Source organism: Temnothorax nylanderi, unplaced genomic scaffold (genome assembly GCF_030848795.1).
Source record: "Temnothorax nylanderi isolate EJ_2023f unplaced genomic scaffold, tnyl_v1.0 TNYL_tig0150_pilon, whole genome shotgun sequence".
Taxonomy (NCBI): domain Eukaryota; kingdom Metazoa; phylum Arthropoda; class Insecta; order Hymenoptera; family Formicidae; genus Temnothorax; species Temnothorax nylanderi.
The window spans coordinates 187,446-205,767 of NW_027249212.1; the positions used below are offsets into that span (position 1 = coordinate 187,446).

The 18,322-nt window shown below is 44.6% G+C and overlaps 1 protein-coding gene across 11 annotated transcripts in view; it reads left to right on the forward strand.

Moving 5' to 3' along the window:
* Positions 1–14,738, forward strand: part of Exd (PBX homeobox extradenticle) — a 50,886-nt gene extending 36,148 nt beyond the window's left edge. For 3 of the 11 annotated variants that reach the window (XM_071714943.1, XM_071714944.1, XM_071714954.1), the window contains 5 exons: positions 1,446–1,636; positions 1,797–1,932; positions 2,190–2,286; positions 3,782–3,966; positions 11,313–14,738. In XM_071714943.1, the coding sequence (XP_071571044.1) occupies positions 1,446–1,636; positions 1,797–1,932; positions 2,190–2,286; positions 3,782–3,966; positions 11,313–11,447 (744 nt within the window). In that variant the 3' untranslated portion in view covers positions 11,448–14,738. The other 8 variants (XM_071714946.1, XM_071714948.1, XM_071714949.1 and 5 more) reach the window with 8 other exon arrangements.
* The last annotated feature ends 3,584 nt before the right edge of the window (positions 14,739–18,322 follow it).

Sequence of the window (18,322 nt, forward strand, 5' to 3'; positions counted from 1 at the left end):
CAACCCGGAGAGAGTTCCCGATAGTTACATAATCGAATTTATGCTTGCGGCTGATTTGTATTATAGATTGTAGAAAGTGGCATAGATCCTGCCTATTTTGCAACTCGGAGTGTTCAGACTAAATCAACGTCATCTTCGGAGGTGAAAAAGTTATTTAGGAATATGTAGACGAAAAAGGCGCCGACACGTGTCGAGACGTATACTTGAGATAATATAATCGAAAACGCGAAGATTAACTCTCTGTGGTCCCAGCTAATTGAGCGAAGATCAAATATTTCATCTTCAATGTCATCTAATCTGCTCGTTTAACACGAATCAAAGAATTTTTATTACTTGGAGGAATTTATGAAGATCTCATAAATTAGTTGCCAATTATAATCTGCTGGTCTAACGCGAGTTGAAGAATTTTTATTACTTGGAGGAATTTATGAAGAGATCTCATATAGTTTGCGGAGTTTGCCGATTATAATCGTGTATAGATTCGTGTGCTTGAAGAATTCTACGATAGGCTACCGCGTTACGACGATTTCCTGCATTAGAATCTATTGGATGATTATCGATGATAGTATATCATTATCATTTACTCCGAAACTTCAAGCGTTTCAGAAATTAAAGGAAATCAGTCCGGGGAAATGTGACTGGCTACGACTTTTCCATCCAATTCAGCAGCGTTCCGTTCGTACCTTCTCCCTCCCTCTTTCTTTCTCTCTCCCTCTTTCGACGTCACGTGCAACAGGGAAGACGGGAACGGGGTTGATCCACCCCAGTTGAGTCCCGCGCGAAGAAAGGAACGAAGAGGAAGAGAATGGAGAGAAAGAGAAGCCGTACGGTGTGGATCGGGCGGAAGAAGGAGGAGAAAGGGGAGGAGAGGCGAGAGGGTTCGTCGGCGGAATGGAATCCATTTCGAAATTGCAAGCCACCCTGTTCGATCCCCTTTCTCCGCCGCCCACCCTCCGTATCCCGTACACCCTCCCGCGGCCTTTTCCCGGCTCCTTCCCTCAGGAAAAGCCACTCCCCCTGCTCGACTCGAACACCGTCCGTCTCGCTCTCTGTCTCTCTGGCTCGCTCCCCTTTCGGGAGACAGCGTGCTCGCCTCGAATACTGATATCGAACAAAGTCCTTTTTCCCTTAAACCGAGCAGCCACCAGGAATAATGCATTATACGTACGCGTCCTTCGTCTCTCACTTCCTCCCCCGCGCCGTCGCTCGACTTTTCCTCTCACGCTCTGGTCATAGGTACTTTCCTTCGTGTCTTGCCAGTCTTAGTCTTCCCGCCTTTCATCGTGTCGACGAGCTGCGGAATGTACCCAAATTTGTCCTGAAACAGTTTTACATTTTAATAATTAATGGTTTATCTCGTAATGAATGTCTTAGATTCTTAGCGTCTCCTTTCGGATGATTAATGGACGGTAAAGTCTAACACGCTCTCTCTATATTTGTTTTAGGCCTGTAACGAATTCACCACTCACGTAATGAACCTGTTGAGGGAACAGAGTCGCACTAGGCCGATCACGCCGAAGGAAATCGAAAGGATGGTCCAGATTATCCACAAGAAGTTCTCCAGCATTCAGATGCAATTGAAACAGTCCACTTGCGAAGCCGTGATGATCCTGAGGAGTCGATTTTTGGATGCCAGGTTCGTGTTGAAACAATGATAATAGATGTGTTTATACATGCATTTTATAATGCATTCAATCTATCCTTGAATTTATCATATATAATTTTCGTGCATTTTGTTTATCTAGATTCGGAAAATATTCTGTAATTAACACGATGCGAATTAATTTTTCTTGCAGACGTAAGAGAAGAAATTTCAGCAAACAGGCGTCCGAAATTCTGAACGAATATTTCTATTCCCACCTCAGTAATCCCTACCCGAGCGAAGAGGCCAAGGAGGAGCTCGCACGAAAATGCGGAATTACCGTGAGCCAGGTATCGTTCACTATCTCTTCTCACACATATTAGACGACGAAGTTTTGCAACTTATAATATTCTATGCGTCACGCCATTTAATTTTTAAAGTAATTTTAAAAGTTTTTAAGCTTATTCTTTGAAAAAGATATCCTATACACAGTGCCGAGTAAAGTATTTATGAACGCTTTAATGGGAAAAAAGATATATTGAACATGCGTTTGAGAATCTTTTAGCAAACTGAAATGAGCATGTATTTGCGTTTTGTTTACTATCAGGTGTCCAATTGGTTCGGAAATAAGAGGATACGCTATAAGAAGAACATCGGTAAAGCACAGGAAGAAGCGAATCTGTACGCAGCCAAGAAGGCAGCTGGTAAGTTGCCTTCTTCGCTAACGAGCGATGGGTGTCCCTTCATGAGTTCGTTTTGCTCAAAGCATGATGAAAAATGCTGTAATAGTGATTTACGAAATTGATAAAATGTCCATGTAAAAGCAATATTGCATTATTAATGAAAGTCGAAAGCGATTTTATCTTACGAACGACGAGTTATAAAATTTTTTTCCAAAGTGCTTTTACGTTGCTATCATTCTTTCTATCTCTCAATGTTCTCTTGGGCTTATTGCTCCTTTGATTGCGTCGTCGGGCTTCGTCGAGGAAAAGCGAAATAAAAGCGGGATATGTAAATTGTTCCCTGGAGTCTTATAAATCGAATTAATTAACAGACAAAATTGTGATACATATTCCCGGAATTTTTAAAGCGTTAAACTTAGAATCGAGATAGAGGAAGTCTCATTACTGTAAATCATTAGGCGACTGAGTTACTGCCCATTGTTCGGCGCAGCAGTGACATTATTATGGCCGTTGATGAATCACCGACGAAGAATAAATCTCGCGATACCGATTGTATTCTTTGGCACCTGGTGCTCGGAAGAAACATCTCCGTGATTAAACTTTTCCAAAAATTCCCGTTTTCGAAAATATCGCAGCATATATAAAGTTACGAAATTTTCTCGTTACATCTTCCGGAGTAAACGCTCTCATGTCGTCCTCACTCGCTACCTACTTTGGTCTTCCACTCGAAGGCGATCTTCTCTCGTGAAAATTGCAAGAAAAATTCTCGATCCCGTTCCGAAATTCCACGAATTCGTGGATCTCACCCTAGTCGCAATTACGCACGCTTCGCTTAACTACCAAGGCATCTCACTTTATTTCGGATGCCGGCGTGAGATATTTTTAACTCTGCACCAATTAAACGGGCGAGCAGGGGAGAACACGAGTCAGATGGCGAGAGAGGATGGGCGAGAGACGCTGGGGTATACGATGGAAATTCCGAGCTCCTCGCATTTCTTTCAGCACTCTCTGCGTTTGTCTTTCCTCGTTCACGTTCGCGATAAAATGGCCCGCGGTCCTCTCGTAATTAAAGAAACGGAATTCTAACGATCACCGCCACCCAACCCCGCGAAGCAACGCTTGTCTCGAATGGCGCGAAGGTTTTACAAGCGCGGGATACACTCGGCTTCAGAAGCTGGGTACGTTTATACAAATCTGGAGAAAATTACGAGAAGGCTTGAATATTCCCGAAGAGAAAGTAATCTTACTTTTCAACGAATAAAAATCACTGACGCGTTTATATCCGAGAGCAATGATGAATTATGTAAGCTTAACTTGACCTTTCACGTATTTTCTTAAATATATCTTATATATTTAAGATAATTCGGTAATCCGTTTACACGTTCGCGAAATTATGCCAGAAAGGGAGCATAAGCGCACGAGAGACACGAGAGAGAAAAAAAAATCGCTGTGGCTTAAAGAACTTAAAAAGACGCACCCTCGAATTTTCTATGCACCGCGATCGTTTCTACACCAGCTTTTGCAGGAGCATCGCCGTACAGCATGGGCGGTGCCAGCCAAGGCACCCCGACGCCGATGATGTCGCCGGCGCCGCCCGGAGGACCGCAGGACATGGCCGGATACAGCATGGGAATAAACGGCAGCGACTACGGCTCGCAGCCGTACAACGACGGCTCTATGGGATACGATCCCATGCATCAGGTAAATTTTAATTTTACATAGCCTCTCTCAATGCTCACTGTTTGCGCGATGTTTCCTCCTTAGCCAGTATTAGTAGTCAATGTCGCCTGCTTTTTTAAATACTCATTCGCATTTACTAGCATGAGCTTACCCTACAATGGTATGCTTTCAATGGTATGGTTTATTTTCACTATGTAGAAAATAAACAATTACGCTGTGGCTCGGAAACGCACTGCCTCTGAAAGTATATCCGGCAGCGTTGAATGTCATCTATCTCTAGAGATGAAGAAAGACTATTAACGAAACCAGTTCGTACTACGAATACCTCGAGCGACTTTTATCTTGACGAGATCTTGCGTTTTACGCGGTTAAGTTTGTGAATTAGACATATTACCTAGATCAAAAATTCCGTTCATTATATTATTAAAAGTTATCTAATGAATACATTATTACGTGTAATTATTTTAGATTAATTTCACTCTTTCATCTGTTTTCAGGAAATTATTTTTCAATATTTCGAATGACGATTATTGTAAATTTTGGACATCGTGATATTTCAAAATTAATATCTGAAATTTTTATTATTTTGTATATATTTTTATTTGCCGAATTTCGTATTTGAGATCGCTCAAAAAATAAAATCAAATCGAATATATATATATTTTTTTATTTTATTTAATACTCCTCAAAGTTATAGCTCCCGATTAATTCGAATTCCTCAATATATTATCAATATTGCAGATGCCATTACTCGAATGTTCATCTTTCTTCTTCCGCGGAAATCATGAGAGCTTATGAAGTTATTACTGAAATCTGCTACCTTCGCGCAAATCGCATCTTCCATGCAGTTCCAAGCCACGGCATTGCATCCCGATGAATGCATGCGCATCTCACCTTTCGCATACTCACACTCACTACAAGAGAGAAAGAGGGAGAGAACGAAAAAAGAGAGAGAGAGAAGAATGATATCGAAAGAGAGAAAGAGAGAGAAAGAGAGAGTCAGAGAAGAAAGAATAGCGGTGAAGGAGTCTGCTTGAGCTTCAGGATGATACGATGCCATATACAGGGAACCGACTCTCATATAAAACAACCTGAATGCATAAAGAAAGCATTACGGATAATGTCGTGTTGGTTTCATATTACGCGATTGAACTTAACTCCACCTTTTGGTTTTTCTCTAGATTTCCACGATTTTTCAGATCTATGAGTGGGACGCGCGTCTCACTACGTGTCTATTCTGTTTCGTTGCATTTTCTTGGGATTGACTAAAGTATTCGTACACTCGAAGGAATTTAATTGACCTCTAGGACTTAAATTTACATGCGTAGTACCTCTTACACCCCTGTATATGGACGTGCGTGCATGCGAATGCGTGCGGTTAGACGTGTGTTGCTGGAATATGTACTGTAGGCCGGATACGCTATTTGCTGGTCCTGTAAAGACGGGCTCGAGGGCGCCGACAGTCGCGGTGCGAAGGGTGTGTTGGATCGGGTAGCGGTGCCTAGGGTAGAACCTGCACAGATACACACACGCGCGTACAAACCCACACACACGTAACGACACACGTACATACACAGCCTAGCAGCCAATAGCGCCAGGTATTGCTTAGTATGCATTGGAGTTGCTAAGTCACTTTTTAGGCAGGGCCTGGCTCTCTCACATATTAATGGAGCTAGTGGATGCGCGCTGCCTCTCCTAACGAGTCGCTCGGCGTCCCCTGCGATGCGTTGCAAACGCGACGAAGCGAATTTGGACGGTGGTGAATTTTGCGGGATTCCTCCGGTCACGCTCGACAGTCTTTCCTCCGTGGAGGGGTTCCTTTTATCAATCTTTGATAAACACGCTTCGTGTTGCTTTTCTTCATTAGATTCTTAAATTCGCCGGAGACTATATTTATAGCTCGGATTTGCTTCCGTAGTTTATTGCACTGCCCTCTCAATCGGGCCGTTTAAATCCCGGGCGCAGACGTTTTCATAAAGTTTCCCTCGAAAACTTTACAGAAACTTAAAGGATTCCAGGACCGAAAATACCTCGTCTTTGCAATTCGCAAATTGACATATACACATGCTAATTTCCGCTTTGATGTTCTCTCACACACGGATGCGTCCTCGTAGCCGTCTCTAGCGCGGCTCTTCGTTCTTCGAACGTAGTAAATCTCGCTGACGTACAATTTCAACGATGTCGCGTGACACGGAGTGACGTTAAATTAAATTTGCGGGTAAACACAGCGAGCGGGAGTATTCGGCGAGCCTGGCAGGGGATTCCTGTAGGAATTTCTAGCCGATGGATCCAATATCTGACATGTCAATACGCTGATCACTTGTCGATGTTTCGCTTCGACTACAATTCTATCGCGGGATAAAAAAAAATCGGTTACGTTCGGTTCCGGTGAATTATTTGGCGGGGAGCTTATTCAATCCGCGAATGCCTTCCGAGCTCTGCAAGACACGAGATCGTATTAAATTATCGTTCGACGAGATCGCACCAATAATAAGTCGCGCAGAGTGGGTTTCCTATTTTGGAAAGCGCATCAAACTCGATTGGAATCGGAGCCATCTTAAGAAAAGCCCGGGAGGAAATTAATTTCGTGGCTGATCCGGTTCACCTCGAAATTCGACGATCGCGCGGGACGTGGTGCCGCAAGGGTTGAAATGAAGCGACTAAAATGCATGCTCGTAACTGCGCTGCTCCGCAGTCACTTCCGGCTTCTGTATAGCTCTCTCCTCCACTTCTTTATCGATCCGAAACGGAGCCCGTCTTCTCCCGTATCTTCTTGCCGCCGTTAAGTTCCATCAGTTTTATCGTTCGATCGATGCTCCTTTCAAACTGGTTTTCGTGGAGAAACAAAACACGTAGCGAATTTACGGATCAATTTTGTTTTTAACTAGTTTCACGATAAACCTCTTTTTTCCGCGATAAACCTTTTAGTTTAACCGATCTAAATTTTTAGCCCATCTTGACAGAAGTAGAAAAGCGATATTACACATTGCATTCTTTTACGAATCAATCGATTCTTCACGTCGTTTATTAGGAATATCATGCGTAAAGTATTTCAATTTAAATTTCTAATTTCAGTCCACGTGTCAACTTTGTCTTTAGCTAGACGTCTCGTGGATTCTAATCCGTTCCGTTGTTCCTAATGAGCTCGAATTTGCAATTTCTTGTCACATCGATCTCGCCAGGTCTTCGCATCGCGCACACGTGATCGGCTCTGACAGTGAAGTTCGACACGACAACGGCTCTAACAGCGAAGTTCGCGACGACAACAAATCCCCTCCCTTCGACGCTGCAGCTGGCACTAACTACTTTTCCCATAATCGCATACGTAACAAATGAGCATTCGCTTTGTACACTCTTACACGAGCACAAAGAGCCTCTCTCACACGCCGGCCGACTGACTCCTAACATTGTGCACCGGTCAAGTATAACGTAATCCACTTGTACATTCCGTCATAATCTATCTTACCCACCGCCTCGTTTTTTTTTGTCTTCGCCGTCCCTCCCGCCCCCTCACTCTTTTTTTAATCTCGTTCTAATCAGCTGTTGGTTGGTACTTCGAATCTAACAAGTAACAGTAACAGTACGGAACGCGGAACTGTGTTTGTTGCAACGAGGAGCCGGGGCTGGCTTCGGATGAAAAGGCACCTCGTCCGACGAAGGGGAAGGGAAGCGTTGGAGAAGCTTTTCCTTCCCAATTCCAGCCGTTTTCGGATTGTCGTCTTTTGCTATTTTGCGCGCGTACCGCCGCCGCAACGTGTGCGTTACTAAAATATCGAGAATGACACGTTGAGAAGAAAGACGGCGGATTGTCGCAAGCACAGTTCTGGTATACGGTCTCCGCTACCCCACCTACGTTACTGTCACGATCCATTCGGTCGTCTGCTGCGCCGTCTCTTCTACTCTCCATCACCTTGACGATCCGTCTCTCGGATGCTGCGCGAAATCGCGCGAACGGTTCGCGACTACGGAGACGATATCCCGGATACGAGCGCGCATTCTCCTCTTATCGTTTCGCGAAGAGATTACGTTATGCAAATCTAAACGAAGAATTTTCAACTAGCCGCACAAATCGGATTTAACTTTGGAAATAGAAGATCGCAATCGGACAAATTCTTGTCAGGATCTTAAATTACGATTCGACGCGATGGTGCTTAAAAAAAAAAGCGAAAGATCGGAAACTCCAATCCGACTCAATGACGTTTTTTTCTTGATGCAGATGAAACGAAATTCTTAGAAGGCGACAGAGAGTGAGAGAGAGACCCCGGATCAGACAGCCACGCAAAAGACACGCAGTCGAAGCTAAAATAGAGAGCGAGAGAGAGGGAGAGAAAGGATGGGAAAGTGTGAATCGTGCGAGAGACAGAAAGATAGAGGGATGAACGCGAATGGGGGAGAGAATGAGATCACACAGCCGGGAAAAAAAAATTATAAGACGTGAACGTGAAAATCGGGACTGGTGCGTGTAACACTGATCTCGGCCTCTCGTGCTTTTTTTATTGTGTTTCCAGTGATGCGTCAGGCCGGCCTAAAAGCGCTCGCAATCGTGTAGAAAGAAATTTCGCCGCAAGCTCTCGACACGAGATAAGAGAAAATAACAGAGAAAGAATGAGAGAAACATTTAAAAAGTTAGAGATGGCGAGAAAGAGAAAGTGCGAGCGAGAGAAAGAGATAGAGAGAGAGAGAGAGATGGCCCGGGATTAGAAGCTGACGACGGCCGGTCGGGACATCGTTCTCCGTTGCAACAAGCGTCTGATCTCTTTCCCTAGAACTCAGTTCTCAAAGAAAAAGAGAGAGAGAGGCATTTGAAGAAAGGTCGTGGATTTTCTGAGAAACGAGAGTTCTCGAGGAGACGTTGTTAGAATCCTCCTCCGGCTCGCGAGGTGCCAGTTCCATTCTCATCTAACTCGTCGATCAGTGCAATATGTACGCAGGCGGATCCGCGCGGTCTACGTGTTCCGAGGACGTTTCGAAATTTCTACTCCAACGTCTGTGCTTCGCGGAGGCGTTCCGACGGCGGCGGGATTGTCGCGCGTTTACTGCAGAGGAAGATCTCCACGCTCCGTAGACCCCGAGAAATAGAATTTATTTTCGAACTAAGCTGCGCACGGGGGAGGGAAGAACCGCGTGCGTCGCGACGCACGTTAAAGATGCGTACGCGATATAAGTCGAGACAGCGATCTTTGGATAACTCGGTGAAGCTCGCCGGTAACGACGTTGCTAAGAATAGAGATAGAAATTTCGTGAAATTTCGGCATTACGGAGGGAAGGAGCGAAACTCGGCGGTCCCGATCCCAAGTTACCCGAGTATCGATAGAGGTCTCATTTGACGCGCGTCCAAGAATGATAATCTCTCTTGTTTGACTTCTCTCGTATCGGTCTGCCATCCTGAAGAGTACGTCGACATTGGAAGAATTGGAGAACGCAACGCGCGGATCGAGCTTTCGGACTTGGATCTTTTCCATGGTGTTCCGTACCGAATTTCCCGTACGCATCGAGACGACCCGCACCGGGGAAAGCGGAGGGCTCTTCGCCCGTGCGTTTGTTATATCCTCCAGAAAGACGTCCTCGCCTTCGAGCTCTTCCCTTAGGATTAGATCTCGCTAAGTGTGCAATAAGATTTTGATATTGGGACTCTTCTTTATTTTTTAGGTCGTAGAGATACGTTTAGATAGGCCGTTTGTTACGTAGATAGTAAAAGTTGTGGTGGCAGCAAGCGATAAGTTTTTAGTTTTTCGATTGTTAATCGCGGCGAGTGTCTCGGGCGGGTGCTGAGGAGCGCGAGCCGCGTTGCTTTCAACACCGATTCTTCCAGTCGCGCGGAATTCGTAAAACGGGGGCCTTGAAATTATTCGCGCGAGGGGCGTTCCCGTTGCTTCCTCCCCTTTTTACAGTTTTCGGCGTCTGAGAGATCAACATCGGAAGACACACCGGTGACGTGAATAATCACACACGAATCTGTACCCGTTTGTACATAGATATTCGACAGCATACACGCACTTTACGCATTGCGCGCGGTTTCATTACGTCGCTCTTTACACGGCTTTCGATACTTAATCTTTAGAGATTTACTTAAAGGCAGCTCTTTACACATCATACATACACACACATATACACAGTTTTCACACGTATGATATGTATATATAGGTTGATAGAAGGAAAACAAGGCAACGTTGGAGTGTATCTTATAGTTGGAAAGATACTAGGGCAGATATATAGTTTTCGTGACATGCATGGCTGCATGTAGAATTTCAAGACACGAGAGCCTCCGAAGCGAAAAGTCACTGTCAAGATCTTTCCTTGGATGCAATCAAGGAATATACACTTTCGCAAGTCACGGAAGATTAGGAAACTGCCCGTAGTTTATAAACGCTAATTTAATGGATTTGAAAGACGTCAGAGTTACGTTAATGCTATTTTCTGAGGCCCACGTGTGTACTGGTTTTACAAGGTAGTACGTGTGTGCGCACCTTTGTCTTTTGATCTGAGAGAGAGAGAGAGAGAGAGAGAGAGAGGAGAGAGAGAGAGAGAGAGAGAGAGAGAGAGAGAGAGAGAGAGAGAGAGAGAGAGAGAGAGTGTTGATTGAGGATATCTGAGTGAGTAGGCGGAGGACCGAAAGACGGAGAGAAAGAGCATGATAGAGAGGGAGTGAATGCAATCAAAAATCTCATTGTAGCTCGTTTTGCAGAGTTCAGAGTTTCTCATAGACCAGTAGAATAGACGCCGGCCCGTTGCATCGGCAAGTTCGGAAGGAGACTTCCCGAATCGGCCTCTGTCGATTACTTCGATGGTGAAATGACACCCGAGTGACAAGTTTCGTGGACGAGACAAGCGCTCGAATCCTTCCGAGACGCGGATAACGAGAGACAAGTGATCGCGAGTAATAACGCGAAACGGTTCCAGGATATCGGGTTCCGCTTGCTGCGAAATCCGAGTTGCGCGACAGACTTGAGACAAACTTAATACAAGAGTACAAAGAAGGTACATTTAGGACGGTGTTCGCAGTCGGTTCTTATATTTAAGACCGTACAATCTCCAGATGTCACAAAAGACGATCTTCAGAGTACTTGGAATGTTTGCTACGTAATGTGGAAGTAAATGTCTGTCTCTCGTTGCCGGCGTAGCCGATACAACGTGGCCGAGCTTAGAGAAGGTTCGGCATACCCGGCGAGACGAGCCGGGTAGACTGAACGTTCTCCGTTTGAGAGCGAAAGCGCGAAGCGAAGCAAAGTCTTCTTTTTACCGGGTATCGAGGCGAGGCTTAGTGACCAATGACACGCTATTTTGTCGCCATCCTGCAGGGGATAAAGACAGAGGGCTAAAAATGCAATTGCAAAACAAAAAACAAACAATCGAAAAACATGACGCAGGGCAAGGCATTGGCTGGGGGGCCAGGCGCGGCGAGATGGATGCAACAGCGCGAGGCGGTGCCCGAATTTCCGCCTCTCCACGATTCAGCGGACTCTGATTCCGACCGGGAAAACGAAAAGCGACCGCGCGTCTAAAGACACACATTGGTTCTTTCTTTCTTCTCCCCTCACTCTTCCTTTCGAGGCGGACTACGTGCGCGGACGAGATTGCTAGGCGAGAAAGAGAGAGAGAGAGAGAGAGAGAGAGAGAGAGAGAGAGAGAGAGAGAGAGAGATTGTGCGAACGATGGCAAACGCAGGAGAGGAGCGAGCGAGCGAGCGAGCGAAAGAGACGAGAAAACCACATATTAACGGGATCACACAACACAGCATCGCAATTTCATGGACACGACACGACACGGTACACGAAAACGTATACGAGGCATACGACGCACACGGCCGTACCGCTGGTGTTTCCTAATAAGTAGCGTTCGTTTTTTCGATCTTCGAGCGACTCTCTTCTCGTTTTGGTTCTGTATCAGAAGGAGGAAGGATACGTGCGGAAGTACGCGTGGACCGACCGAGCCGTAACCCGTCGCAGGAGGCAGGTGACAAGCTCGGAACTCGGAAGATGAACGGAGCGATTAAGTCGTCTGGCTGTTGTCTGTTATCAACAAACGTATACGCGAGCGTACCTCGGTGCTCGGGATCGAAGAGAGCCGGGACGGTTAACCCTGACGCTACAACTTTCATTTTTAGTGATCGATAAACACCGTACGCCTCTGTTAGACGTATATTATCAAAAAATTGATTTAATAGTTGTTGTATCACTTACCGTAAAATATAATCATTGTTCTTTTTGGTTTACTTCTAAGATAATTTTAATGCAGAGTTTGGATTTTTAAAATTTTTATTTTATTATATATATATATATGAAAATAAAAATTTTCAATATTATATATATGTATATATAAATATTTGGAGGTAAAGAATCGTATTGTCAAAACAAAGTTAATTTACTTTTTTTAATACTAGACACCACAGACGCGCGCTTCGCGCGCGCTATTTAGCTTTAACATTATGCTATTACTATTACACTATTAACATCTTGATACACACAACTGTCAAAATATATGATGACAGCTGCAAATGAAGTAAACACAGTGAGAGAACCAATCGGCATCGCGGAAAAGCGACAACAATAAACTTCGATAGATTCGAGTATCGACTTTACATCTCTTTTTTAGATATGGATGGATGATACCAGGAGCTGAAATTGTATAATGATAAAGGGTCTTATGTGTGTCCATTATTACTAATTCCTAAGATACAATGTTCAGGAAAAATCATATTGGAAATTTTCATAGAAATAATAAACCCTTTAAATCTTGTTGTCTCTAAATTCCTAATAATGGAGATACGATTCTTTGCCTTCAAGGTACAGATATATATATGTATAGTCGGTAGGGGGAGAAGGCAAGTGTGTTGAGGAAACTATGCAAGTACGTCTGGGAGACGCATAGTTGTAGTGTCAGAGTTAAACGCGTCTCCGTTCACGTATCCTTGTTAGCCGGTCTTGGCCTTATCGAGCAATTTTTCGCGAGAGGCGGCGCTCTGAAGCGCAGAGAGCGGGCGAGCGAAGTGAACGGAAGGAAAAGACCACGCGAGCGACGAAGGCGTAGGTCAGCGTGCTCTCCTTACGGCGGAAGTTGGTTTCTCTCAAGACAATAGGTCGACGTACACGCGCCTAGCTAGGGAGAGGAGCGTACACGGACCAGTCACATTTACAAACTACAAATGCTACAACATTAACACGGACATGGCGTTTCCAAGGCCCTTTTAAGACTCGATTGTTGAGTCCAAGAGTAGTGTTCGTCATGCTTTTATTGCCGAACAAAAGGTGAACTATCGCCTTCAGTTTTCTTTCTAAGTTTACTCGATTTTTTTTAATAAGCTTGTACAAATCTCTTCGGAGATCGTAGTTTTTATTTTTGGAAACGCTGTGCGAAAGAGTATCGTCTTTCGCAGCACACATGAACACACGACTCTTTTCCCCGTGCGACTTTATGTTAATGTCTTGTTACTCGTTCCTGACATGTTAATCTTATGTAATGCTAGCGAATGTCTCCTACGTTCATTCATGATCGAAATCCAGTATCCTTTATTTTCCAAGTTCCGCTTAAAAAGGGCAATCACGATCCTGGCATGTTGCGTACGCCGAGAGGTTCGAGCTCGCTGGGAAAAATAAGAGTCGACTTCTTGCTTGGGTCGCAAGCAATTCGCGAAAAAAGTTCGTCGATGAAGAGTGGATTAAGAATCCCTTTTAAATATAACTGATAAACGTTAACTTTACATTCGTGTAGATAGCCCCATTTGAACGACTCTGATATAAGGAAATTCTAAGATTCTTAGAATTTGTTTGGATGGTCTCCCGGAATCGAAATTCCTGGAATACGCGTGTGACGTCACCGTGGAAAACTTCGACGTCGCCCAGAGTTCTGAATCCATCGGTCCGTTTACTAATCACAATGCGGGGCATTGACCAAGGATCGCGATTGCATTGGAAAATCGATGTGCATGACTGTATTTTCGCGAGCGAGGAAAACTCCGAGCCGCTTTTCGTTCCCTCTCGTTTCCTTTTTTTTTTGTAACTGCGCAACCGAGCACGAAGGTCTCGTTAAAATTTGTTTCTCTCCAATTATTTTTATCGTCTTCATCGATTCTTTGTCCGCGACACAAAACACACACACACACACATTCATTTACACATATGGAGCGTCGAATCCGAAATCGGCAGCGATCTGAAAAGAACCGCGGCCGATCGATCGGATTCGACTCCGAACACGTGATTGCGCCTGTCTACCCTTAGTTGGCCGTACGTACGTAGGTACATATATATTGTGTATACGTATATATATACATGTGTATAAAAATATATATATATTATATATACATTCTATACTTTCGTATCTGTATAACTCGCACGCCACTCCGCGTGCGGCGGGAAAAGAGATCTCTTGTTGTAACGAACCGAGCAGAGGACACACGAGGATTGCGTTTCGAGTGGAAGAGAAAAAAAAAGATAAAAGAGAAAGAGATACCCGGGACGTGAGCGCGCGCGCGTGCACAGTCGCCCGAGGGCGAGTCGGGAAACCCGGCTATCTTCCGTGGGTAACCGGGAACGGGTTCGTTTGCCGCGGATGTATGTACGTCCGCATCAGAATCTCGGAATCGTTTGCGAGAATCGTTTTCGGCTCGAGGAGACCGGACGAACGAGCTAGGTCCTTCTTGCGAATCTTCTCGGACGATCTTTTTTCACGCCAACTGTGTGAATTCGCTCGCGCGCGTACACGACCGGATGCTGTTTGCTTTCAGGAGCTGTCGCCTTGAAATCCTTAGGAGAAACGCAGGAAGAACGCATACTGACAAACTTAAAAAAAAAGAGCAAGCGAAAAAAAAGAGAGAGTGTGCGTGTGTGTGTGTGTGCGCGTGAATGCGGGAGTGAGCGAAAAAAAAAGAAAAGAAGAGAGAGAAAACGGAAAAGAATACGAATACGAGACCGCGTTGTTATCGCGATAACGCTCGCGCAATCCGATCACCTCACTATCTGTGATCCGAGGCTCGCCTTTGAACGGCGAGTAATACGAACTAAAAATCGATATTAAGCTATTAAGATTACGTAACGCGCTCGTGTCTGGAGGCACTCGTGTTCTCGGCCTAATATCGGCCAGAATTCTCACCCAATTCGCCCCCCCCCCCCCCCCGGATCTGTCTCGACGAGAAAAAAAGAGCCGACCCGGACAGTACGCATGTCCAAAATCGGGACATGAGACGTCTTTGAGACATCTTTAAATGCATGAACCACCTTAAGACGTCTTACGATATGATGTCTAAAAGACGTCTTAAGGAGGTTGGTTAGTTCTCCGTGCGGTGAAGGGGCGCGCGGCAGGGGAAAAGCATATAGGTTAGATTTTCGTCGCGTGAAATAAACGAATTTTAGCAAATAAATATGTGGAATGCATTTAATTGCTGTTTCTTAAGGTTTAAAAAGAGTTGTTTGTACAATTGAAATCCAAATACGTTATTATCCACATTGAAATGTGGAAATAATAAATCTGGTCCTGTTTTATTTTTACAATTTCTTGATAACTATAAAGACGAATCATTTCAGTCTTCGAGAAAGTTCTTCCTAAATATGTAAAGAGTTATTTGCACCTATTTTCACTAAATTCTTATCATTTTTAATATGCTTTCGAGAGTTACATTACAGGTTAGGTAACATTTCTGCTGTGTCGCCCGTGTATAAGAGAGAGACAAGAGTATAACTTCAATAATTAATTACTCGACAACCATGCAGACGATTGTCTTCAACTTTGGCATGGACGACAGATTCCCATAGACGAATATTCTCCGTAAATTTGAACTAATTTTTATCAAATTGATTTTACTAACCACCCTCCTTAATGACGTCTTAGGTCCCGATTTTGGACAGGTGCTGTCTGGGGAGAGACATCATCGATTCGATATCAACTCGCGCGGACGAACGCGTTTCCACCCTTGCCTCGTTTCTTTCAATTTTCCACGTTACGTTGATGACCGAGACTCGAGAACGTCGTCCCCCCGGAGTCCAGATCTCCCCCCTCCCCCTTCGAGACGGACCTCGCGAAGTGGATCCTGCCGGAGTATGTCGCGCCGAATATTTGTAAGGTTTTTACGAAGCGAAAAGCCGCATTTCGAAATTAATGCAAAATACAGAATGTCCTATAAACGGCCTGCGCGCGCGCATGAGAGAAAGGGGGGTTCGCGATTCGCTCCGGAGCGATATTTCGCGATCTGCGAATTTCGGACTTCCGACTTTGGTGGCTTTATACCGACACGAATGCTTCCAGCCATCGACGACAGTGTTTCCCCCCCCCCCCTCTTACCCCTCTCATCTGCGATCCATCAACAGCAAAAAAAAGATATATAGCGGAACGCGGAATGATATATAGCAGACGCGTTGAGAGAAATAAAGGTGCGAGAATAAACGAGAAAGAGAGAAAGAGAGCGAGCGAGAGAGAGAGAGAGAGAGAGAGAGAGAGAGAGAGAGAGAGAGAGAGAGAGAGAGAGAGAGAGAGAGAGAGAGAGAGAGAGAGAGAGAGACAGAAGCAATGGTCCTGCGACACAACACTAATGTATACGATTTTTCAACACGAAAATATTATATATTGTAGCTATATATATAGAAGTATATATAAAAGAGGATAGTATATAGGCAACCATAACGGCTAAATGAATCATTGTAATAACGATGGTAATTAGTACGGCGAAGATTATTATTATTATTATTAGTTATTACCTAGTTTATTTTTAATTATTATATTATTGCCATTATTATTATCATTGATATTATTATTATTACTATTATTATATATTGGCGGTTCTCGCATTGTGATAATCGCAAAACTGTAATTGTAAACATCATGATGATAAGTATCTATGGGTTATTAAAGTTTTATCGTCGACTCGAGAAAGAGAGAAAGAGAGAGAGATGTACATTTATTTTCTTTTCTTTTTCAAACGTTTCTTCACCTTGGTCGGAGTCACGATTTTTTTTGGCCTTCTTTCTTTTCCGCTTCGTTTATAATTATTGAATTGCAGATGGATCATTTATATTGCCTAGCGCGTAGGTAAACGAGGAAGAAAATAAAAAGGATATCCAATTCTCACATTGTATAAACAAAGCCGAGGCGAAGATGGGGAGTTACGAGTACCCTCCGAGCGATTAGGTGGTTAAACTCTGTTGTTAAATGATATGTCGCGAGCGAATCGCTCGGCTAAAGATCGGCTGTCGAATGCGCGGTTCTCTTCGCGTCCCGTTCGATGCACCCTCGTCCCTGTTCCAATCGCACCCTGCCCGAACGTTAAACTTTCGGTAGTGAAATGCAGATTGTTGAAACGCACGACATGATTTTGCAGATCGACTCGCGTACGATCGTCGGGTGGATCCAGAGGATCCAGGCTAACAAAAAACGGTCGATCGTGAGTGAACGTTTACGAACACGAACAAGCGTAACGATCTCTTCTTCTTCAACGAGAGACGGAACATACTTGATGTAAATCTAGGGTTCGTTCGCGCTCGTTCGTGCTCGTTCATGCTTGTTCGTGCTCTTTCGCTTAAACTGGATTCAACCTCACGCGTAACGATCATGACTCGCTCGTTCTCGAGATACATCTGAACTCGCTGCTTATTTTTTTATACGTGGGCAACGTAAAACACGACAAGATCGATCTCGGTTTCGCGTCGGCCGCGGGCAAGCGGATGATCCTCGCGACGATCGTTCGAGATCGCTTCCCCCCTTTTCCTCCTTCCCCCCGGTATCGACACGGCGGCCACTATCTTTAGCCGAATCCTTCGCCGATCGTGCGACCAGTACAAGTGCGTTCCGGCACAGCTAGTATACGAGAAAAAAAAAGCGCGCCCGGGGTTCGCTGTAAGCGCGCCTCCGGGCGTCCCTTTATAGGCTCTACTCTTAACATTTAATAAATGAAACGATAACAAAACGAAGAAAAGGGAAAAAAAAGAAATACAGATCGATAATACCGACGCGACGTGCGAGAGAGAGAGAGAGAGAGAGAGACACGAGAGAAAGAGAGAGAGCGTGTGTGCGAGAGAGAGAGAGAGAGAGATTGATGAGAAAGAAATAACGTTTAAGCGTACTTTACGAAAATACGCGCGGTATAAGATATTATTATATATTTATATCCTTCGTGCGCTCTTCTCTTCCTCTCCCCCCCCTCATCCTCCTTCTCCTTCACCCTCCCCGGTGCCCCGGTCTCTCCGTTTCTCCTTCGTCCGCCATCATCCCTCATCGCTCTCTCCGACTTCCGTCTACGCGCGATAGCGGAGAGAGAGAGAGAGAGAAAAAAAAGGAGGCAGATGTAGAAATAACGAGAGACGGTCGTACACGCTCGACGTGCACGCTGATAAGAACGCTGATTGTTAAACTGCATTTAAACTTTTTTTCCTCCTTTTTCTTCCTTTTCCTTCTT